Source organism: Engraulis encrasicolus, chromosome 15 (assembly GCF_034702125.1).
Source record: "Engraulis encrasicolus isolate BLACKSEA-1 chromosome 15, IST_EnEncr_1.0, whole genome shotgun sequence".
Taxonomy (NCBI): Eukaryota; Metazoa; Chordata; class Actinopteri; order Clupeiformes; family Engraulidae; genus Engraulis; species Engraulis encrasicolus.
This window is the reverse complement of record NC_085871.1, coordinates 32,701,248-32,725,759: the sequence shown is the minus strand read 5'-3', so window position 1 is coordinate 32,725,759 and position 24,512 is coordinate 32,701,248. Positions and strand designations below refer to the sequence as shown.

At 43.5% G+C, this 24,512-nt stretch overlaps 2 protein-coding genes across 9 annotated transcripts in view; one reads left to right on the top strand and one right to left on the bottom strand.

Moving 5' to 3' along the window:
• The first annotated feature begins 149 nt into the window (after positions 1-149).
• On the top strand, positions 150-20,269 carry recql (RecQ helicase-like). Of its 2 annotated transcripts, XM_063217394.1 has the most exons (16): positions 150-246; positions 989-1,057; positions 1,902-2,132; positions 2,720-2,899; positions 3,392-3,498; positions 4,194-4,392; positions 5,006-5,172; positions 7,694-7,775; positions 9,387-9,535; positions 9,790-9,907; positions 10,444-10,582; positions 12,360-12,451; positions 13,448-13,664; positions 14,653-14,791; positions 16,815-16,969; positions 18,633-18,730. In XM_063217394.1, the coding sequence occupies exons 2-15, from the start codon at positions 1,039-1,041 to the stop codon at positions 16,932-16,934; spliced, it is 1,959 nt and encodes a 652-aa protein (XP_063073464.1). In that variant the 5' UTR covers positions 150-246; positions 989-1,038; the 3' UTR covers positions 16,935-16,969; positions 18,633-18,730. The 2 variants fall into 2 exon arrangements, with proteins under 2 accessions (XP_063073464.1, XP_063073463.1); XM_063217393.1 differs by lacking the exon at positions 16,815-16,969 and having other exon boundaries at positions 18,633-20,269.
• A 283-nt stretch (positions 20,270-20,552) lies between these two features.
• The window catches only part of LOC134463984 (troponin T, cardiac muscle-like), a 15,122-nt gene continuing 11,162 nt past the window's right edge, over positions 20,553-24,512 (bottom strand). For 6 of the 7 annotated variants that reach the window (XM_063217400.1, XM_063217401.1, XM_063217395.1 and 3 more), the window contains 4 exons: positions 24,201-24,316; positions 23,760-23,850; positions 22,420-22,460; positions 20,553-20,741 (listed from right to left, as the gene is read on the bottom strand). In XM_063217400.1, the coding sequence (XP_063073470.1) occupies positions 20,702-20,741; positions 22,420-22,460; positions 23,760-23,850; positions 24,201-24,316 (288 nt within the window). In that variant the 3' untranslated portion in view covers positions 20,553-20,701. Of the gene's footprint in view, positions 20,742-22,011; positions 22,050-22,419; positions 22,461-23,759; positions 23,851-24,200; positions 24,317-24,512 lie in introns of all 7 variants that reach the window. The other variant, XM_063217396.1, reaches the window with a different exon arrangement.

The window sequence follows — 24,512 nt, the reverse complement described above, 5'->3', positions numbered from 1 at the left end:
CAATTTGTTGAATGCACGCCCCCGTTTTCATGATGTACCCTCTAACCACGTGTACTACTCTCGACCAATCAAGAGCTCTACCCGATTAACAGGGCGCGCGGTACCTCAGCCTCATTGGTCCATGATGACATTTTCACAGTCACTAGCAACCGGCCGATAAAGAAATGAAAACAGAAAGGCACTGACCGCAAAACAGAAAGCAAAGTAACCGTAGCTGGGTGCTTAGAGGAAGAAATAGCGGTGACGGTGAGTAACATCCTTCCTTATCGCGGGTTTACTTGAAGGTCAACTGCCTTGCTGTCTGAGAGGTTTCTGCAGCTTTTCAACTAGGCTACTCAGTTGCAGCGTTGGTTAATCAGGCAAGCATCATCTGAAGTGGTGACTGGTGGTGGTGAGTGTATAAGCACTGAAGTCTATTACCCATCTAGAGGTTATGCTGCTCAACAACGGCGTAAACCCATTAATAGCACAACTCGCTTAGTAGCATATAATATACACGTGCGCTGTTACTTTCTCTTTCTGGCAATGTGCATTAACCTACTTTCTCTTTCTGGCAAGCCATTTAATTAGACAAAGGGATCTATCTATAGCTATTACAAGCTTTACAATAAGCCTTTTTAGGAAGCGATAGCTCACTTTATTTACACGGTCCCATGGAAGGCGTTTACACAGTGCATTCCAGTCCTGCAGTCAGCTCTAGGTCTTGGGAGCTGTCGCAAGATGCGACCCATCTGCTGGGAACCTTTCATTGTAGACTACTGCTTACTGTAAATGTAAACTTGTTTGTACTTTCACTAGAAAATGCACCCACTCTTTGGGCCTGGTAATCATTAGTGATCTTACTTTTTACTGTTTGGAAATAGAGTTTAGGCATGTTTATAATAACAAAGCTGTTAGGATATGGATGGATAAATCCAGAGTGCTCGGAAAATAGTTATATAACTGTGTAACATAATGTTCTATTCAACCATCTTATTTTCAATTTCAGAATGAGAAAAAGGTCCAAGAGGTCGTTTGAAATCTTTTGCAGTACTGAACATGGACAACGGCAGTGATGGTGAGTCTTATCCTGAGTACAGATAAGGTAGCATAAACTTGGTTACATTCTTCACTTTTTGAAAAAGCCTCCTTCGGTTACTTGTGTAATAATACCATCTTCAGTCTCTGAGCCTGGAGAATGAAATAATGTGCAGTAGTTTTCTACTGCGGCTAGAAATGGAGAGATAGTCAGATAGAAGAAGAGGCGGCGACAGAGGGAGAGACGAACGGACAGGCAGACAGAGAGGCAGGGAGGTGGAGAGAGAGAGAGTGAGCTAGAGAGATGCAAGTTGAGTGCAACTGTTTGAGTTGTGCCTGTTTCTGTGTTTGTTCTGTCTTGTAGAAGTACAGTGTGCTGTGTGTGAGATTGGTTGTTTGGAAGTTATGGTGTACTTTTCCTTTGGGACTGACAGGGAGAGACTGATGATTCTCTCTATTACACTATCCTCTGGGGGAGAGAGAGAGACAGAGAGAAAGGGAAAGAAAGAGAGATACTCTCGCCATTAGAGCGTTCCCTAAGGAGGTTGTTAAGGGATGCTGATGTGCCATAGGTGTCAGACCTCACAGCACTGATGTGCAGGAGGTAACTTCTACTCGATTGGTATTCCATTCCACTGAGAATCACTTGTGATTATGATGATGTGTGTGTTTGTGTGAGTGTGCACATGTGCCTGTCTGTGTGTTTACATGTTGTGCCCCATTAATAATGCATGTGCATATAGAAATGTCATTATGTTTACTTTACAGACGTGTCTGATACAGAAAATGTGCAGGAAGTTTCCTTGCTTCTTGAAACTTGTACCATGACGTCAGTTTTAGAGGAACGTGCAGTCAGAGCTGCTTGCCATGTCCGTGTTTTGTAGATGATGTGCAGTCCGAGCTCGTTGCCGTGGAGATGGAGCTGGAGGAAGTGGAGCAGCAGATAGGCATGCTATTGGACAAACAGACCGAGCTCAACGCCCGCAAGACACGCCTCCTCAAGTCCCTCAAGAACCCGCCCTCCTCTTCTGATAGGCCGACACAGTCGCCAGGCTCCTCCAAGCCCTCCAAGCCCCTCCTCAGCAAGCAGGAACTGCAGAGCTACAAGAACTCAGGTAAAGGATGCACTATAGAAGGGAAGACGTGGAAGCTGTATCTATTGCACACGGTATATGGAATGATTCATTATCTGAATTTGCACAGATGTTTTTTGTCCAAATCAAAATGTGTATATTGAGCAGACAATTACATTTCATTACCAACTTTTATTTTCAAATTTGTTGCTTGCTTCTTTGCAAATATGTTTTAACATAGACATTGTAAAAGATGAAAAAAAAGGAAATTGGCAGTTTTTGATGTACAGTATGTTGCTGAACCCATGTGGTGAGGCTATGAAATATATCTACTTTGCTCAACTCACCTGTGCTGTACTTACTTGTGATATTAATAAAGTATCTTAATAAGGTATCTGGATACCGTCTTTAATTATGAATGATCTTTGCTCTTTTCTTATCTCTGTATCTTTGCTCTTTTGCGTTAGAGTTCCCCTGCTTGGGCCAATGAGGACTAGGAGAGGATGGATTCAGTTCACACCATGCTGAATGCCTTATAAATTAATATCTTTGCTTGATTACTTATGTAATAATAAGTATCTTTTCCTTTTTATCTCTGTATCTTTGTTCTTTGCATATATCTACTCTAGATTTCCCCTGGTCCAAGGAGGTCCAGGAGAAGCTGGGCTCTGTGTTCAAGCTGTCCAAGTTCAGGCCCATGCAGCTGCAGGCCATCAACCTGACCATGGGGGGCAAGGACCTGTTCCTGGTCATGCCCACCGGCCGAGGGAAGAGTTTGTGCTACCAGCTGCCCGCCGTCTGCTCCAAAGGTACCCAAAGCGGAGTAGTAGTGTGTCATAATGTCCATGTATTTGTATAGGTCCCGTATAGGTCTGCATATCTATCCTGAATAGGTATACTCTGCAAGTCCATACAGAGTTTGCAGCTGTATGAGCATGTATGAGATGTATAAACTGTGTTACAAACCTCTGCTACCAACGCTCTACCGTCTACTCCAAAGGGGCCCACAGTTTGTTAGTGTATCTGTCATAATCTCCATGTATCTCTTTTGGGATGCAGGATATAGATCTAGAATACAGGCATAGCTATAGATTCATTATAGAATATAGATATCGAGTCCAGACTTGCCCTGGAAAAAATACACACCTACATTAGTCACGTAATCATCATCATGTCACTGACTTAGTAGGTTTTACAGTGTGTGTATAGGCTTTACATTGGTGATCACTCCTCTGACGCGCGTGTGTGTGTGTGTGCGCGCACGCGACTGTGTGTATGTGTGTGTGTCTGTGTGTTTGTAGGCTTCACATTGGTGATCACTCCTCTTGTGTCGCTGATGGAGGATCAGTTGATGTATCTGGAGTCAGTAGGGGTGACTGCTGTTTGCCTCAATGCCTCCAGCACCAAGGTAACACTCGCATGCTCATCTTTCAGATGTTGTTCTGGAGCTCTGTCATGGCCGTGCCACTTTTCTTTGCCACTTTGCAAGGCCTGTTTATATGCCACTTTGATCAGCATTAGTAAACACATTATCCATTCACTTTCTGGGGCATCTCTTTGCAACCGTTGCATTACAAAGGGGCAGGCTTCTCTCTTGGCTTGACAAGGCACAGGAATCTTGTCGGCCGCCAAAACACACACACACACACACGCACACATTCTAATGGGCTCAAAAAATAACTTTCATGCCACACTAATTGATTGTGCCTTAAAATCTTAGGTATTGGTAGCCAAATTAAGTATTAACGGGCAAATCTTGCCCTGGTAAACTACTACTACATGTATATCAGGAGTGCTTGGTCAGTGTTTGCTGGCAGGGTGAACAAGACCTGTTTGTTTCTAAAAGTTACTTGAAAAGAGAACAAACTTTTCTTCATTAAGGTACTCAAATAAGTATAGTTAAAATGGCTTTATTATTATGACATGTCCATTAAGGACATTAAAATTGCCCACGCGTAGCGGCAGTTGGGCCTTCTTCAAGTAACTTTTGGACATAGAACCTTGAACCAAAGAGCACCAACAAGAATACTTTTTTCATTTTTCTAAAGGGACTGCGCACGCCTCTGACTTCCAAACCTGTTTGTTTGTATGGCTTTCCTTCAGGAGCATGCCAAAGCAGTTCTGGCGGACATGACGGAGAAGAGCTGCCCCTTCAAGCTGCTGTACGTGACTCCAGAGAAGATCGCCAAGAGCAAGACGCTGATGGCCAAGCTGGAGAAGGCCTATAACGCAGGACTGCTGGCCCGCTTCGCCATCGACGAGGTGCACTGCTGCAGTCAATGGGGACATGATTTCAGGCCGGGTGAGCCTACTTCCACAGCGAACATATCCTCAAAAGCGTGTCAGATCATTGACTGTGTACATTCAAAGCCGTGCAAGCCTAGGCAGTATGTAAGGACCAATTGAGAGATATATAATTTATTAAAATGTGTTTTTATGTGTAATGTTTTTAGTAGTTTATTTCCTGAATTCATGCTGTCCATTCACAAATGTTACCTTGTTCACAAATACTTACCACCACCATCAAATTATTAGTATTGATTGCGACAGGGAAAATTGCACTTTTGATATATGAAAAGTTGGATCTTCTCCATGTCTGCAATTTAAACATTCAAGAAATAGAATTTTTAGCTGCTAAGCTTATTGTACTTTGGTCATACTAGTAAATATTTGTATTACTCCATGAATATTCATGAAAAACATCAAATTTGGCAATAGGCAGCACAGTTTCATTGAGCAGCATAGTTGCAATACCTACTATGGCAGCAAGCCTAAACAGTGCACCTTTAAGTGCTGCAACGCAGGTCTATTTGCCCGCTTCACCATAGTCGAGGTCCACTGCACGGTGCGGACACTACTGCAAGCTTGGTTAGATAAATTACATTTTGTGTGTGCGTGTGTGTGTTCTTCTGCAGACTACAAGCTGCTGGGCATTCTGAAGAGGCAGTTCCCCAAGACACCCATGCTGGGCCTCACTGCCACGGCAACCAGTAGTGTGGTGCAGGACTGCCAGAAGATCCTCTGTATCCCCGGCACCACGACGCTGACCGCTCCCTTTAACAGGCCCAACCTGTACTATGAGGTACAGCACCCCTAATAATATGCACCATCATCACACACACTACGACACTCGCTCACGCACCCTTCAATAGGCCTAATTTACAGCCTACTATGAGGTGCAGTAGCCGTAAGCCATTGATGCCTAAAACCCCTGCAAAAACATCTGCTAAATGCATAACTGTACATCAGGCCTATTGAAATGGCGCCCCTGGGGCCAGATGTGGCCCTTGGATGGCATGGTTCTGGCCCCCTACAAGGTCAGAACAAAATGAAGTGTGCTATCAGTGGTAGGCCGGGCATAATTCAGGTTGGGGATATCTCTCCAGTGCATTCACATGAGAGTGCAATCTTATCTAAAACAGTATCATAAATGGACCTAAGGCTACTAAGAAATAGAGAAGCGAATATCTGTTCTGTCTGGAAAGCTATCCGCTTGTTTGGCACCTTAACCTTGGACACCGTGCTGCTCGCAGTTATACATCTTCTACATTCGGCCCCTTTACTGGAAGGAATTTGAAAAACTGGCCCTCTAATTTGACTTCTATTGAATACACCTGCTATACACGTTCACCAGAAACAAATAAAGCGTCTGAGTGGCCGAGGTCGTTGAAGAAGTTTCGCCATGAATACGCTGCGATCGCTCCGGGCCGCTTCGCTCTCTGCGAATTAACTTCGGTCGTTCAATTTGCCAACCCTTCATAGAGAAATAATGACTTCATTACTCTGATCGTGTTGGTCACTTGTGGCGTGTAAGAGTGAATAGGCCTGACGACATGCCCATTTGCGATAATGAGGCTAATCAAAAATGTCAAATCTAATGAGCCCGAGTGCTGCGTCATGCAGCTTCAGGCGCCTGGGTCATTGTTACACTAAGCAGCAACTGGCATCAATGGGTTAATATACACGTACACAGCCGTCATTACGCCGGTTACCACACCCTTCAATTAGGGCTGGGCGATATGGAAAAAAACTATATCATGATATGGATTACTTTATATCACGATAACGATATATATCACGATATAGCACAATTACATACGTTTTCAGTTATTTTCTTTATTTGCTCTTTATTTTTTTATGCCGCAAAACAACCTTTCTTTAAAATGGATCTTTGTATTCTTATTTTTACAGTTACATGAACTTACAGTGTGTATTGGGAGGGAAAGTAATCTCATCGCCCCCTGCTGGCAACGTTCCAAGCCCCTGCAATAAATGAATGGGTTTTGTCTTTGAAAAATTACATCTCAGCCCTGACGACGAAGTAGAAGTAGTGACAGTCATATTATAGGCATGTTGGCCCGTTTTATCGAATCAGGTGGTAAAATGTTCGGTTTTTCACTGATCTGAACTGATTTTAATATTCTTTAAAAAGCTAATACAGAACTACACTGACTGGCATGTGTGACGTGTTTACTCCATGTAATTAGCATAGCCAAATTAGCATAGCCAAACATGAGCCAGAGAGGTGGTTACTCGTCACCACAGAAGCCATCATATCTACTAGAGAAGTTAAAACCAAACCAAAATGATCGCGTGTATATATGTTTAATAAGAAGACAATGTGGAACTCACAGGATTACAAGAATGTGAAGACATGCGAAGAACTTGCGTTCATTCGCGTTCATTTGTTTCTCTGTGTTGTCAACGAGGCGCGAAGCACAGCATGCTGGGAGCTGTAGTCCGTTTCCGACCAGATTGGCACAATTTCTATTTTTCTTAAAAGGGCAAAAAATGACTTAAGATTTTCACAGGTAGTAGTTCATCCTATTGTGTACGCTGAAAAATGTGTCTGGTGTTATAGTTCCTAGTCATATCTTTTTGGGATTTTCTTAAAAACTCGTCTATGGGAGTTTCAATAGGGTCGCCCTGGTGTTTGGAACGTAACCGCTAGGATCGCTGTTTTCCACTTTCCCTCCCAATTGTGACGAAATTAAATGTAATGAAATGATATTCAATTGTATAAAATTGATAAAATTACTATCACGATATAAACGATATAGAAGAAAGTTCACGATATACACTTTTATATCACGATGACGATATATATCGTCATATTGCCCAGCACTACCTTCAATATCCCTGAACTAGGCTATGAATGATGGTACAGTACCATAGTGCTATTGTACTACTATGACACTACCACGCTATAGTATAGTGTCTCTGCTATCTATGTTCTAAGTTCTTTCTTTCTCTAAGTGTATGTTCTAAGTTCTTTTGCTGTGTTGTCCATTTAGCTTTTTAGAACGTTGTATTGCGGCAACATTGACAGTTGATGGATCTGCAGTTACCATAAAGAATGTCACAAAGGTGGAGTCTACGAATTCAGTGTGGACATGGAACAGACTTTGGCGCTTCCAGGGGGATTGCATCGCTTCCATTTAGACACTGTGTCGCACACAGTTGCAGTATATAGAATGTAATCTGGCACAGAGCATTCAGAAAACATTCTGAGCATTCTGTAATGGTGTGTGTGTGTGTGTGTGTGTGTGTGTGTGTGTGTGTGTGTGTGTGTGTGTGTGTGTGTGTGTGTGTGTGTTTTGCAGGTACGCTACAAAGACCCCATGAATGAGGACTCCATAAGCCAGATTGCGTCCCTTATCAAGAGCAAATACAAGGACCAGACAGGTACACGCCCACACACCCTTCATGATTGCCATGTGTACACACACCTTCTACGGTTGCTATGTACTATGCATGTGCAAAGGTCCAATGGTCAAGTTGTAGCTGTAGGTACAGTATGGCCGAGCTAGAGTGTGCGGTGCTAGCACAGTGTGTGTACACCAGGGTTCACGTTAGCCGGCTGTGGCCGGACATTGGCCGTTTGCATGCATGAATGACCGGCAAAATAAAATGTTCCCGGACAAAATGTCAGACAAAAATGACTGCAATTAGTCAGTAAATAATATTAGCCCATTTTAAATAGGCCTACTTAAAGTTACAAAACACCAGTAGGCCTAATATGAAACTGAACAAAGCTGAAATATTTGTGAATAGCCTATGTAACTGAACTTGTCATAAACAGCACGCAATATTGCTTGCACTCTCGTCCCAACCGTCGTTGTCCCCAATCACATTATGCCAATGATACAGTAAGTAAGGGGATAAGACCTCCTTGCGTTATGCTTATAACCCCTTGACTCACGCTGGCTGCTGTGCTGTCGTGGAACGATTCTGTTTTTTTAAGCTATTTTTCCCAATATATCAGTGAACACAACAAAGGGCATTGCATTTGCAAAACCGTTTCATGCCCAGTTGGGAAGTCAAGCGGGGACTCAATGGCATGCGCAGCATCGCCGCATCGAATCACTTTCACTTTTACCTCTGCTGAAAAATGGTGGTGGATCTCCAAGTAGGCTACAGAGGGTGACGTTAAACATTCCAGAGAACGATGGACTCGCGAGAAGTCCCAGTGAAAGTGCATGCAGGGCTTTATAACTGTTTTCATCACTGGCCAAAACGTGTAGCCCATAGAGCATCGTACGGAACGTGTCAATTCCATTACTTTCGAGAGCGCAGGAACACAACGCAATATAGTTCAAATTTCAGCAGCGTCGATACCATTACTGTACTATTACAGGCATCACCTCGTTACCCAATTTCAGTAGGGAAATCCTCTTCGGGTTTGCTGATAAAACACACTGTTTGAGTTGATAATTTAGGGATCTGCGCACAGCACGTCGGCTGGCTGTTTTTTTTGTCTCTTTCAGTTCGAGCTCTCGCGTCTCGAGTGTGTGAAAGAAAGCGCGCGTTTACTCCCCGGCCCGTGCGCACAAGCAGGGCTCTAAATTAACACCAGCCAACTGGCCAAATGTTAGTGAAATTTAAGTTTTGCTGGCAGAAAAGACCAATTTACTACACTTTGACCCATTAGGGAGTGTGTGTTTGGCTATATGAGGGAAGGTCCGTTAGAAATTTCAAATGTCCGGTATTCTGCAATACAGCCGGCCACTTGTCCGGCCAGTAAGAATTCTAGCGTGAACCGTTGATGCATCAGTGGTTTCTGAAATACTCAAACCAAGCTGATCTAGCACCAACAACCATGCCATGTTCAAAGTCATTTAAATGACCTTTCTTCCCATTCTGATGTTCGGTTTGGACTGTAACGGTCTTTGTTGTGTGTGTGTGTGTGTGTGTGTGTGTGTGTGTGTGTGTGTGTGTGTGTGTGTGTGTGTGTGTGTGTGTGTGTGTGTGTGTGTGTGTGTGTGGGTGTGTGTGTGTCTGTTCATGAATGTGTAGGCATAGTGTATGTGCACTCCCAGAAGGATGCTGAGTCTGTCTCCGCTGACCTCCAGAAGCAGGGCATCCAGGCCCAGCCCTACCACGCCAACTTGGAGGCCTCCTACAAGTCACGTGTACACAGGCACTGGGCCAACAAGAAGATACAGGTTCGCCAGGCTCACTTTTCATATGACAAGCATTACAGTACCTGTGGTTTGGCATCTGGCTGTCCGTATTGCACAAACTTTAATTGTAATACGTCTAGGCAGACAGACAGACAGACAAACAAATGTTTTGGTATATACGTAATTCCAATATTCATTAGGTTACTTTATAGCAATGCTGACTTTTGTTGATGTGATTTTTGTATAATGTCCTGTCATTGCGGTTAATAGTTTTTTCCCGTGGTTGACCTCTGCAGGTGGTGGTGGCTACTGTGGCGTTTGGCATGGGTATTGACAAGGCTGATGTGCGCTTCGTCATCCACCACTCCATCAGCAAGTCCATAGAGAACTACTACCAGGAGAGCGGGCGAGCAGGTATGCAGAGATTGTTTTGTTCGTTTTAGTTTACTAGTACTGATTTTTGCTAAGAGACAGAGGTGCTATGTTGATGTCTGGTAAGGACTGAAAATGTAAAGCAGCATTGTTTATTTATTTATCAGATATGCCTTGTCTTTTTCTTTTGTTGTGAGCTGTTGATGTTCAACAATGTAGAACTGTTCAGCACTCTATCTAGCTGACATACTGTATGGTTTTTTTGGGTTTTTTTTAACTGTTTATTGTTATGTTGATGGTGGTTGAGGGATCTTGTTTGTCTGCATTTGATGTTCATTTCTCTGATGTGCGTTTTTTTTTGTGTGCCATGTTAAGATGGGATTAGAAATGGATGATAACACTAACTGTGTGTTGATGGGTATTTTTTTACCGGACATGCCGTATGACATTTCATCTTGCAGGGAGGGACAATATACCTTTTTGTTGTTGATTTGTTGCTACACTGACAGGTAGCCAGTTGGTAGTGATTGGATGATGTAGTTGGTGTATGTATTGATGCATTGCATTTGGTCTTCCAGGGAGGGACGATAAGCCGGCAGACTGCATCATCTTCTATGGCTACCAGGACATCTTCAAAGTGGCCACCATGGTGGTGATGGACCACACTGGGCAGGAGAAGCTCCACAACATGGTGGCCTACTGCCAGGCTGTAGACAAGTATGGCTCTCCTCTCCTCTTCTTAATGTTTCCCTTTTATTGGTGTCTGTTTATGTGTTTTAAATAATGCACATCTCTTTGTGCATGGTGCACACCTGTGTGCATGCATGTGTCTTCAGCAGGGCTCTAAATTAACTTTTTCCACCACCAGCCAATTTGGCTAGTAGACATTTTTTCTTACTAGCCAAATGGAAGGTCAACTAGCCATTTTTTTCTCACCAAAATAAACCATGCGTTAATTATGTTGCTTTTAATTATTTTATTAAACTAGGCTATGTCCTCAACACAGATAAACAATAAAAACATATCATACTCAATATAATTCAGTCTATTCTATAATTATTTAGTAATTATATTTGTATTACCTGCATTTCATTATTTTTCATTCCATTTCCATATACTGCACAGACAGCCAAACACTAGCCTATTACCTCACACACCATCACCCAAACCTCATACAGTATAGGCCTACAACTCACACAAACACAGCATGCCTTCAACACTAATGTCACACACATACCAGACTTTCAACATACACTAGCCAAACACACACACAACCAAACACTGCAAAACCACATATCCCCTACACAGCATCACTAAACACACAGTGGTCCAAATACCATGGACAATGCACAGAAGACAGGTGAAGGGGAGAAGAGATGAAGGGAGGAGAAGGAGACGGAGAGGAGAAGGACAGGAGACACCACCGCGCGCGCGCACACACACACACACACACACACACACACACACACACACACCTACACAGTGCGTGAATGGTGTCTGCATTGTGTGTTTATGCTGCTGCTGCGTGACACCTTCAAGTTCCTCCAGGTCAAATTAATATTAGGTTTACTTACGATGCGCTTGGAATGACAATTACCGTTACGCTATGTCAACTAGATATCCAATAACACCACGGACACCACGCTTAGGCTACTTTGTTACTTTCGTCGCTAGTTTTTGTTATCTTTTTTTCACTTACTCGTATATCCATGTCAAACGCGTGCAGGGTCTTTGCGATGGCGTGGGCGTTATTAGGAAACTACAACTCCATCGTTTGTAGTTGCGAGGACCTCGCAAATATCAGACGGCTTCTGACGGCAACGACACTGTTTTGACAGACAGCTGTCCTGTCCCTTCACTCACCCACGCCGTTTTCGCTCCACCAATACTCTATTTCACTGTCACAAAAGTTACGCTGCTATTACTTGCATTCATCGACACATAACCGTGCTTTAACCACTGCCACATTATTTTTCATCTGACAAACCTACAAAACCAAAGTAATCGGCGCTAGTCCGCTCATTGAACATATTTTATTAACACTAGTTCGAGCGGCGCGCGGGTATCAAACACGCAGCCAATGGATGTGAGGCTGCCTTATTGCGATTAACGGTCAGCCAATGGGTGTGGGCTACATCATGACGGTAGGACTAATGTTCATGGGTAATGTAGGCGACGTTTTAACGTTCATCAGACGGCAGCTACAGATCTGTGCGGGCAGCTGTTTAACGTTCAGTCGGGCGCGCGCTACCGGCCAATATGGCTAGTGGATGATTTTTTCTACCAGCCAAAATGATTTTTCACCCGCATTTGGCGTGTTGGCGCGTGTTAATTTAGAGCCCTGGTCTTCAGTAAATAACACGAATGTCAAAATGCACATTATGACATTACAGCAAAACACAAGTAGCATGGCATGTGTTGATTTTGTGCTTGTTTGCACATGGCCATGATGAGGTGTTCGTCTTTTGTGACTCTGCTGTTGTTGTCGCCATAGGTGTCGGCGTGCCACCATCGCTACACATTTCGACGAGGTGTGGGATGATGAGGGATGCAACAAGATGTGTGACGTCTGTCGCCAAGACAACGGTGAGACTTTATGATGCCGATATACAGTACATATAGTTTTAACAGTAGTGTTCTGCTAATTTAAAATGTTATACAACACAGTGCATCGTAACTCAGCATTGAAGCTCTGTGTGGTCCTCTTAGCAGTAATATGGTAAATTTTAAATAGTTTTTAACGTTTTAACTGAGTGACATGAGATTCATTTATTCCACAGGTTTTATCTTCTCTTATTATCCATGCATATATCAGGGCTTGACACTAGCACCAGCCAACCGGCCAAATGCTGGTAAAACTTGGCTGTGGCTAGTAATACTTTCAGTGTCACTAGCCAATTTGCCTGGCAGTTTATTCCTTGGTATGACATACACTTCATAACCTACTGTATATTCTATTGTTTGCCCCTTCTGTATCAATTGTTTGCATTTAAGTTCAAGAAAAAGCTCAGTAACTAATTTTCTATTTGCTTGATATACTTCCATGTAGAAAGCTATACACTCATCTTGCTTTAGCACCTCATCTTCTGAGGTTAGACGTATGCTATCATGATAAAGAAAACTAAATGATATAAAATCGGTGGCTAGTGGAATACCTGAATGGCTAGTGACTTGGGAAAACCACAAGCCACAGAGGCCGGTGGGTGAAAAAGTTAACGTCAAGCCCTGATATATATATATGTATATATGGGACCTGGGACATGTCTGTCTTTTCTATCGGGGATAAAAAAAAAGTTATATTTTTTCCCGTTATATTAGAAAATAAACATGTTTTAACTTAAATGCATTTAATGTAATATCATTTTAATTTAAAACATGAATTTTCTTCTATGCGCTGTTGTTGCCGAATGTTGCATCTCCTGTTGTCTCGTGAAATTACGTCATATGGTGGGCCAGATTTGGCCCCCCTTAGCTGCTAATTGCCTACCCTTGACCCAAAGTCTGTTGTCGTTGGGCTACCAACATAGCCATCCATCACAATTCCCGGTGTCACCACATCCACTTTCTCTCTTCGCTCTCCAGACGCCATGACGGTGGACATTACCCAGCATGCCCGTGAGGTGGTGCAGGTGGTGGAGGTGGCGGCCTCCCACGACGAGAAGGTGACGCCGCTTAAGGTGTGCGAGACGTGGATGGGCAAAGGGCCCGCCAAGAGACGGCAGGAGATCCGCGTCACATCGCTGTCACGGCTAGAGGCAGAGGCCGTCATCGTACACCTGCTGCTGAAGGGCTACCTCGGGTAAGGGGGAGAGAGAGAGAGAGAGTGTGTGTGTGGGGGGGGGGGGGGTTGCAAGAGAGGGAGGGAGGTAAAAGAAAAGGATACTGTGCTTTGGGATTGAACGTGTTTTCTGAACAAAGATGGGAAAAATGGACGCTTTGGCTTCACATCTGTGTGTGAGAGAGAGGGAGAGAGAGAGACCTGTGCTTAGGGCCTCACATTTCGCTAACACCCCACCTTCGTGGAGAAAACGGTTACGTTTCCCTGCTGTCAGCCTATCCACAACAACTTTTGGGGGACTATTCTTCATTCACCATACCGGTTGCAAATGAGAAAATTACATTAGAATTGCACATTTGCAATGAAATACAATTCTGTTGTCAGTGACATCATCACAAGGCCACAAGCATGCAAGGGAGTCCGCAATTACAATGCACCCTGTGTGAGAGTGAGTGAGTGAGTGAGTGAGTGAGTGAGTGAGTGAGTGAGTGAGTGAGTGAGTGAGTGAGTGAGTGAGAGAGAGAGAGAGAGAGAGAGAGAGAGAGAGAGAGAGAGAGAGAGAGAGAGGACAGGAGAGAGAGAGAGAGAGAGAGAGAGAGAGAGAGGAGAGAGAGAGAGAGAGAGAGAGAGAGAGAGAGAGAGAGAGTGAGTGAGAGAGAGAGAGAGAGAGAGAGAGAGAGAGAGAGAGAGAGAGAGAGAGAGAGAGATGCATAGTATAAAGTGTGGGTGGGTCTTTTGTGCATCAGGTCTGGCTCACAAGTTTACGTTAAACTCCTTGTGACAAGAATAGTGCCTCAATGAATGAACTGTCAATTTGCAAGTCACTTAGCACTTGACATCTACTGCACACTTCGAGTCATACTGTGTTGTCAGTGAGAACTAGTTTTACCCCTCTACACCACCTACTGTGACCTGAAAGACACACACACACACACACACACACACACACACACACACACACACACACACACACACACACACTAATGGTCCTACTTGTGTATTGTGCCAGTGAGGACTACAGTTTCACTCCCTACACCACGTACTGCTATCTGAAGCTGGGCAAGAAGGCGGGCCTACTGAAGCACGACAGCCACACCGTCACCATGGCGATGAAGAAAACAATGTCGGGAGGCCTTCGCAACAGTGAGGTGAGTACATCCACCCACACAGAAACGACAGGAAAGACTGTCTGTCGAGTACGCAAACAATCTGTAAACACATTCCCCTCTAATAAAAAGCTCCATGCTTTCTTCCTCTCTGATACTGTGCTAGTAGTTGCTGTGTAGTTTTGTGTAATGATTTCTAAATTTTTCTCAAATCATTTTGTTTTTGTCCTCTTTCTGCCTTATTCTCTAACAACAATCTCTTATTTTCTGTTTTGTAGGACAAAAGACACATTTTATATTCCAGTTATATTATCCTTATACTCCTATGTTGTGGTAGTGTCTGCTTAAGCATTACTGTTTTTATCTTTTCCTTAACATTTGATTTAACTTTCACCAGATTTTACACGTTTCTGCTTTGATACCCCCCTCCTACTGTTGTTTTCATTTTCAGCTGTGTGTTTCCCTCTGCCCTCTTGTTAGTAGTGGCTATAGTCAGCATTTTCCTGTGACTATTTTTCCCTCCTCCTCACATGACGCCATCTTGAAACTAGTATACACCCCCCCACCCCCCAAACCCATTGCCATATTTGACAGTGGTGTTCACGGTAAGGTGTTTCCTGTATCTTTTTCTATTTTCCAGTGATTATGTTTTTGTAAGTTAACTTTCTCAAGACTGTATAAAACTGTACATGCCACATCATGCCAACCAAGTGTTTTTATTGATTAATTTAGTATTTTCATTGACCATAGCTTTACAGCACTTTCTGTAATGAATTCATCAATGCCACTCAAACCTGCTACTCCTCCATCTACACTGCAATTTTTTAGATACTTCATGCACTCCATTTCATGTGGCAAATAGCGACACCTAATGAAAAAAATATAAAAATGAAAAACAAGCGTGCCACAGGCAGGTATTTCATACCTATGACTTCTTACTATGTGGTCAGTTGAGAAGGCTTTTGGAAATGTGTTTTAGTGAAAAGGGAGAATATAATCATTTTGCTAGAAATGTTGAGGAGTTATGCTCCTGTCCCATTACCACCTATTCCACTCATCTTTCCCCCTTCTTTCACTTTTGCGGGACAGATGTATGTGCAAGAGTAGTTTGTCTCAATGCTTTCGAGAACGAGGGGAAGGGCTGTAAATCCCTCCCAACTTCCCCCACTAAGAATGAAGTTGACTCCGAATGAGGTAAAGTGTTAGTGGGGAGAAATGGGATACTGCAAACCCATTACAAGCTGGCGTGACTCCCAGAGTCAGATCCGCTGTCAGTGTCAAGTCAGGAAACACATCAGAGGATTTCCGTGGCCTATTTAGGGCTTAGCCTAACTAGGCAGGAAGCAGCCACTTCACAAAAAGCCCTTCACTTTTTGCTCACAGCCATTTGTACATCAAGGCCATATATTACCTGCAAGTTTAAGGCTGGACAACATAAAGAGATCACTGAACAAATCCACTTTTCCACTTAACTTTTGGAATAAAAAATGAAATAAACGGATTCAGATTTTTACAACTGTGGTAGATTGAATCTGCCACAACTTTGATTTAACAAAACCCTTTATCCCAGATTGCATTCATGCTCCTTTGAAAATCCACATCTACAGATTGAACAAGCAATCCCAGATCCTTCACCATGATTGAACCCCTGGACCAGGAGAGAAATATCTCTGTGATCTTCTCCATTGGCAACACCATCTGTATTTGTTTGGTGTTCCAACAATTCATTGAGGATCCAGTAACATCTCTTTCCTCTAATGTAGCTGACCTCACCCTTGAAGGAACCCAAAGAGAAAACATGGCCAAACTCAACTCACCTTTTTTGTCCCTCTTTGTTCTCCATAGTTTCCCCCTAAACTTTGGTGGAAGCTTGAACCAGTTTTCTTGTCATCAGAACTCAACATAAGTCAAACCACTGCCCTCCTGTGTTTGCACAAACATCCGTGTGCACCAGGGGTCTGGAGCCCAAGCACAACCCAGGCAAAAGGCCAATAAAGATTCCTGCCCAGGCTTTACTTTTTTTTGCCTTATTCAAACCACTCCACTCCACTGTGTTTGCCCACAGATCAGTGGGGGCAAGGAGTCGGGAGACTCCTCCAAGACCAAAGCCAAGTCGAGCAAAAGGCCCAATGACGGTGGCAAGGGCGAGTCTGTGTCCAAGAAAAGCAAGAAAGAGGCCCATTAAGTCCACCTCTCCACCCCTAGCCCCCTGCACAAAAGGTGTCTAACGTACAGTATGATGTACATTGTTAATGCTCGTTCCTCAGTCAACTAATTCATTTAGCCTACACTTACTTGTTTATGTGGAATCAAGCTTCATGCATCCCTAAAGGCTGTCTGGTGAATGCGTTCTAACATTGGTCAAAGGAGCTACATTTTTATGCAACTGAACGTCTTCTTGGTGATCAAGCATCTATAATGTTTTAAAATTCTTTCTAAAGGCTTCTTTATATCTGTCTCTGATGATGACGCTCCTGTCATATTGTCAGCAAAGGAGTCTACAACGCCACATCCAATGTTCCAAAGATCTAGTTCCTGTGCCCTCATTACAGAAACTTCCTGATTTTAAGATGGGAAGATGGGAGCGCATTTACAAGTCTAGGATACTGCCAAAAGTTTATGAATTGTTTTTGCACAGTAGGAGTCACTGATTTGGCGCCGTGCTTCTTTGACTGCACCATGCTCTACTGCTCTAGCCTGGGCGAAAGGCATCTGTTGACGCTGTCAAACAGTCTGGCGAAAGCTCAGAAGAATCCGTCTCCGTAGAGTGTGGGAGATGGTCTGATCTCACTCTGCCATTTAAATTCATTGGAGTTCCGAATTCAAATGAAAACCCATATTGTGCTTTATTAGCATGACTGTTATGATATAGTGTTGTAAAAGCATACAAATAACAAAACAAAAGTGTGAATAGTGTTACCTTGACGTACAACACACCCGCGAAGTCCGTTACTGATTGGTTATCACTCTCAACTGTTTGCCGATTGGCTAAACAGTGAGCAAACCGAGATAGGAGGGTGTCTGCAGACTAGATGCGGAGCCAAAATCTTTGGGTGGAGTACATGGGATGGCGTCGCCAGGCTACCACTGCTCCACTAATCCTTTACACATTTATACCTTGGATGATCTATTGAAGGTGCATGGAAGGGGAGAAAGTGGCTCCTACTCTAACAGGAAATTTAAAGTCCCAAACTGAAGATGCAAGAAGATTTCAGATCTAACGACACCCTATGCTCCTATAATGTTCAGTTGCATAAAATGTATCTCCTTTGACTGATATGGCCGTAATGAATGTGAAGTTGTGAACCATCACATGACTCAACGTCCCACCGTGCCGAGATTACATGAGCAGCTGCTTAAATCACCCATGCATGTGTTTGTCCCATTATGATGAGGCATGCATGCATTTTAGATGTATGTCTGTCTGTCTGTCTGTCTTGTCTGTCTGCCCCATGCTACTAATCACCACATGCCTACATTACATTGGTAGAGGTCTCGTTTGATTGGATTTTGAAGCACATGGGGTTTATCAAATGAATGGGTTGGTCGCATGGGTAGCGTGCTTTGCCTTACCTGACATGAATGCGTCATCAATGCAGTTGCCAATACCTTGGTTCAGAAAAGAATAATGATTATGAAAAATGCCACGCATTCGATCCAACCAGCTGATCATTATGAGCACTCAATAGTGGCCTCTTGTTAAAGTTTCCCGGGAAGAGGGAAAGTGTGGCTGAAGTTTGTTACTTTCTGAACCTAGGATTGACATCTTGATGATCAGGAATGCACCTAACCCTCTTTGTGGCAATTGGAATGGAATGTAACAGTAATGTGTTGAGTCTACCTTTTAAATACTTATCTACTTTTATTTCCATTTCTTTTTCAGGAGGACCCAGGGGATTTCAATTCAGACAATTCAGATATAGTATTAGAAGGGCATAATGGCAGATCAGACAAATTAAACAAGAATAACCAGAACCAGGCTAAGAGAGAGGGGGGTGGGCAGACTGAGACGCCCTTCTCTGCGGATGCCCTTGAGGATGACCCTGACCCCAAGGAGCGAGAACCTGCAATTGAGGTTGAGGTGGACATAGAGATGAATATTTCACCACTGGATGAAGCAGAAAACGAAAGCGACAAGGCCAAGGGTGCTGCTCCCGAGCCCCATAAAATTGCCCCAAAACGCAAATCAACCACCCCAAAAAGACGCAGGTGTCAAGTGCAGGCTAATGGCGGCGGTGGTGTGAAAGTTGCAGCGGTTCCCCCAAGGTCAGCCCTCATCAGCTCTCCGTCACAGGTGTCGATCCTCTCCGACACTGCTGCCGAGGAACTGTGTGACCTGCGCAGGTACTACAACCAGCAGCTGCGCCAAATAAACTACATTTCCCATGAGCACTTGCATCAGGCGCACACTGGCGTGCTTACCTGCATGCGGGAGCCCTTCAGGAACCTGCGCCTGCCCTTCCGCTCCACCATCACTAGGGGCGCTAGAGACCTGTGGACGCGTGTTAGCATGAGGAGGAAGCTGATCCAGAGGTGACATGAAGACAAAATGGCCACTGCCTGTCTGTGGTATCTAAGATCAAAGATCAATGGATCTCAGATCAAGATCAAAGGAAGTCAATGTAGAATTCCTCTTTGGACTTTTAATTGGCCCTTTTTCGGTCCTGGGTCCCATGGAGGGGCTGAATGTGAAATGTTCACTTATTCACTTATGCACTATGTAGAGAACCTAACACTGGGTGCAGTTACATGCGAGGAACATTCTGATTTTAAACAGAATGGTGGCAGTATTCAGTTTGCGAGTCATGAGTCATGTAAACTCTTTATTCATTCTGAATGTGGCCATATTTCTGGAACATTCCGGTTGCAGAATGTTGTTTCACACATATAAGCAGAATATTCCAGAACTTGTTTTAAACCGAATGCTGACAATGTACCGTTTGAAACTGATATTCTTTGCCTGTAACTGCGCTCAATATTTCAACTTGTGCCCTATGCAGTCCACTTTGTAGTGAATGACTGACCATTTCTGACATGGCCTTTGTCGTAAATAATATCTATTGTCCCTCGTTGCTGCTCCGCCATTTTGCCTTTTGCTGCACTACATGCACTGGTCTGATGATCTACCAAGGACTGACATGATATGACTACATGAAGGAAAACGATAAAACAAAGCTACCATTCCTCTCTGATGTTTGTGTTTAATACACATTACTGTAAGCTCTGCCTTAAATTGTTTACATATTTTTTTATGTTTTTTACGACTAGAAGAGACTATTAGAGCATGTACGTATACGTAGAACCAGGATTGCATGTGTACAGAGGTGATGGCTTGTCCTATTGCCGTGTGTACCCTGTGTTTGGTGTGCTGTTCTCCACATTATTTGATCACTGAGAAATGCCACTACCTACTGATGAAGAACCATTACTGTCACCTTCAGTTTTTTTATTACTGTATCGTTATTCTGATAAAGATATGAGGGGTATAAAATAAATGGTGTATATTACCCTTAAAAGTTATGTCTGTCTATGCCATTGACATGAGAGGTTTCTAAAAGTTGATGCATCTGAAAGGGATATAATCCAATTCATGAAAGTTCATATTAGGATGATTAAAGCTACTGGGATGGATGGATGGATGGATGGGGTGGAAAAGAGGGAGGGTGTTGAAATGAATGTGAAGGCTATACCCAGCATATACTCCAAAGTAGAACGTTGTCTTCTTATTTGTAGTCCAGGCACGTGTTACTGAAATGTCTAATCTTACTTCTATGTGCAAAAAAACCAAACACACAATCAGTAATTACAACCAAAAGCAAGGCACTGTTTATTAGTCCTAATTTTGTTATTGCATAGTGCAGTGGCATCGCAAATTGTGATGAGAATATTCTATTGCTATGGAGACCGCTCCAATCTTCTCGGTTGCTCTGGAAACGGCGTTCCACCATCTCTTCACCTCCTCACCCCCTTGGCCTTGCCGCGACCCTTGGCACTGCAGGAGAAGCACACAAGCATTGAACATGGTGTCATGACACCATCCCACCAGTAGAGGTCATCAGAAAGTCTTAGCTGTGTAATAGATGTGTAATTAGGACAAAACAAAAATGAGTTATTAAAAAACATATTTAACATCTACATATCTGATGGAAATGAGAGGACCGAACAAAACAAATGTCAGAAAAAATAAAAGTTGACATCCAGGAGAAATTTTGCACAAATATCTACACATGCCTTCAGACTACACAACCTCACACAATTCATACACACATCCACACACAAACATAGATGTTCACAGCATGCAGCAGCCATTAACACAGCCCAGGCATCGTTGTTCACACAAGAATCACTCAAGATTAACTATTGAGTGAGTATAAATGGCTCACCAAATAAATACCCTCACAGTCAGTCAGTCATAGGCATAAAGGCTGGACTCTTGCTGAAGCTGCTTGTCTTACCATAGTTTTATGGCCTGTCCACACTTGCTCTTTCTTGAGCTTTCACAGCAACTTACCGTGACCAGACAGTTCCCACGTATGTAATTTCATTTTGTCCATCTTATATTTGAACTAGGCAATAGACTTGTAAATTGAATTGATATTCTGTCCAGCTAATATAGAGTATAGAGAGATAATATAGAGATGTGTTTGTATGAGTCTTAAGTCTGTGTGTTGTGCTTGAGTGTGCTTCTGTTTGGTTAAACAGTTGTCTACAATGCAGTCAAGAGACGGTGAGGATGAGGGGATGACGGGTTAACCTATTATCTACATGGTGATGAAAGGAATGAATGGAGTAAGAGAAAGATCTAAGAAGGAACAGCGCTAGAGGACACTGGTGACATTGGGATGACCTTGAGATGGTGACCAATCCCAATAGTCGACTTCCCCATTCAGAGATCCCAAAATGACCACTGGGCGGAGCCTGAACATGCGCCATTCTTTATTGGCTCACTCCAGATGGGATCATGTGGCTTTAGACGTTCCAGTCCCATATGTGGATGACTATAAGTAAGTCACATTGCTTACAACTTGATTCTTTTGAGTAAACATTTATGCTTTTAGATCCGCTTAGCAGCATAGGGAACCACAGGCTGCCCCTCACAACTATCTGATTGTTGTAGCTGATATTTAGCCTATGGCCTAATCCTGTTCAGATCTAGTTTCTGAGTGGCCTATTGCTGATGGTGTTGTATCCACATGAGGGACCCATGAGCCATTTAAAACCAGGGGGAAGTGACCAGGCCCTCTAGGCTTGAGAGTACTTACCTCTGGTGGTCTCTAACACGAGCCAGGAGAATATTGATCTGAAACGAACACACACACACACATCGGAAGCCACACAATAAGCACAGAGACAGGGGCACGCACTGCAACACCCGGCCCACTCGAAGGGCCCTGCCTTGGGCCTGGGGCGGTGAGGAGGTGATGGGAGGTAGGGCTAGGGCTGGTTCCAACCCAAACCCAAATCCTCACGCACACCTCCTACCACAAACCCCTTTGGGCCGTGACACCTGATCTAGACCACCTGCCATCCGTATCCTGTGTCCAACCTGCGGTCCAGACCGACTACAGGGGCTTCACGACCTGCTTGACCTTTGAACTTTTGGGTTTGGCATTGAGCGCACAAGCGTACGGACACTGTGAGCAGCGCAGCAGTGAGACTCAGTTACTTACAACTTCTGTTGCTCATTGATACGGGTCTGCAGTACATTCATCTGCAAGTTAAGTCAGAGTTTTAGACAGGCATGCGTACGGATGCCTACACATGAACACCTTATGGGGAGTAAAAGGGGCTTAGTTATCTCAGTAGAGGTGAAGCCAAGGCTACTTCTCAATGGCAAGTGTTCTAGCCTTGCTGTGGAGTTCGCCAAAGAGTATCCGAACACTGGGCGTTTCACGTCCGAGCAAGGCTAGAACAATGGGCATTGAGAGAGCCGGGTATATCTCAAAGCTAGGATGGACAAGTAATGCCCATTTTTCGGGATTTCACCAAAGAGTATCCAATAATTACTCATAGTCCTAAGTGTTAAGTCTAATTAATAATTGGATACACCTAGGTAAAATGGGCATTACTCGTCCTAGCAAGGCAAAGACACTTCACTTTGAGAAATGCCCATTGAATCCCAGTCTAGATTTCCATTTTGCTATCATATCAGTGACACTAACTGATATAGTCACTAACTACCTGTATAAACGATATTGATGTGTAATACCTCCACTGATAATTCAGGAGGGCTTTTTTCGAGTACAGCCACTACAGTATGTGTTCATCAGCCAGATGTATGAATACACAATTCTGGCTAAATGGCCTGTGCTGAGAGCTGAAGAAGCTAATAACTGGGCGTATGGACTCTTTAATGTATCTGTTGTTGGGAGTATCAATGTCTTTTTAAGCTTGTCCTAGAGTAGAATAGGCCTACATTTTTGTTTACATATATTTTGCCTCGACCACCGGTGTCACAAATTATCTGGATTTTCTAACTGATGACATCCATCCTGTACAGATATTGGAACCCACAGTGATTGGTCAGAACTAATTGTTAAATTCACTTTCAATTAGGTTTGACCAATCACTGTGGGTTCTGACATCCGGACAGGAGGAAGTCTCCAGTTGCTGGAAAATCCTGATGGCCTGACAAATGACCTTGTGTTATTGCCTTGCTCAGCCTATAGTGTAGTGCAATTTACCATAAACTATTTCTATTATAGAATACAGTGTGTCATACAGCTAGCTGGTGTTATTTTTGTTCTTGACGGTAATGCACTACAGTGTTACTATATACTATATACTGTATGTCGTGGTCTTACTTGCATCATATTTTTTGTCACAAAACTGATTTAATAATAAGAGATCAACTGCACAAGTTCAATGGGTTATTGCATTCTTGATGGGCGAGGAACTATTTCTATCATTTCAGTTTCTAGTGTTATTCTTCAGAAACAACTGACTTAGTGAAAAGATCAACTGCGTGACCTTTCAGGACTATTGTATTGTTGATGAGCGAGGAACTTACATCGTATTTCTGTCGCTTCAGTTTCTCTGTGAGGTCGAACTTCTCGGCCTCCAGTTCCATCATCCACTGCCACAACTCAGTAGCCTTCTCTCTGCGGAGGAGCAGCAATGGGAAAGAAAGGAAGGAAGGAAGGAGGGATGGGAGAATGAACAAGAAGTACTAATTAAACGTGTCTTCGCTCAGGTATACTATGAGCTAAGGTGCTAGGCGCATGTGTGTGTGCACTTGAGTTTGCCATGAGAGTGTGTGTGTGTGTGTGTGTGTGTGTGTGTGTGTGTGTGTGTGTGTGTGTGTGTGTGTGTGTGTGTGTGTGTGTGTGTGTGTGTGTGTGTGTGTGTGTGTGTGTTTGTACTTGAGGTAATTATTTTATCTTTGCTCAGATGTGTGGATGTGCATGTGCTTAAGTTTCTTGATGGGCTTTGCATTGTGTGTGCATTGTACTTGAGTTTGTCCTCGCTCAGGTGGTCGATGTTGAGAGCCTTGCGTCTGGCAGCCAGGATCTTCTTCTTCTTCTCCCTCTCTGTTTCCTTCTTGGCTCCCTTCTTGCCCTCCGTTTGCTGTGACAAATTCAGATTTTTCAGATTCAGAAACTCTGTCTCTCTGTCTCTCTGTCTCTCTCTCTTTCTCTCTCTCTCTCTTTCTCTCTCTCTCTCTCTCTCTCTCTCTCTCTCTCTCTCTCTCTCTGTTGGTGAGGGCTTTCTTTTTGTCTATCTATCTATCTATCTATCTATCTATCTATCTATCTATCTATCT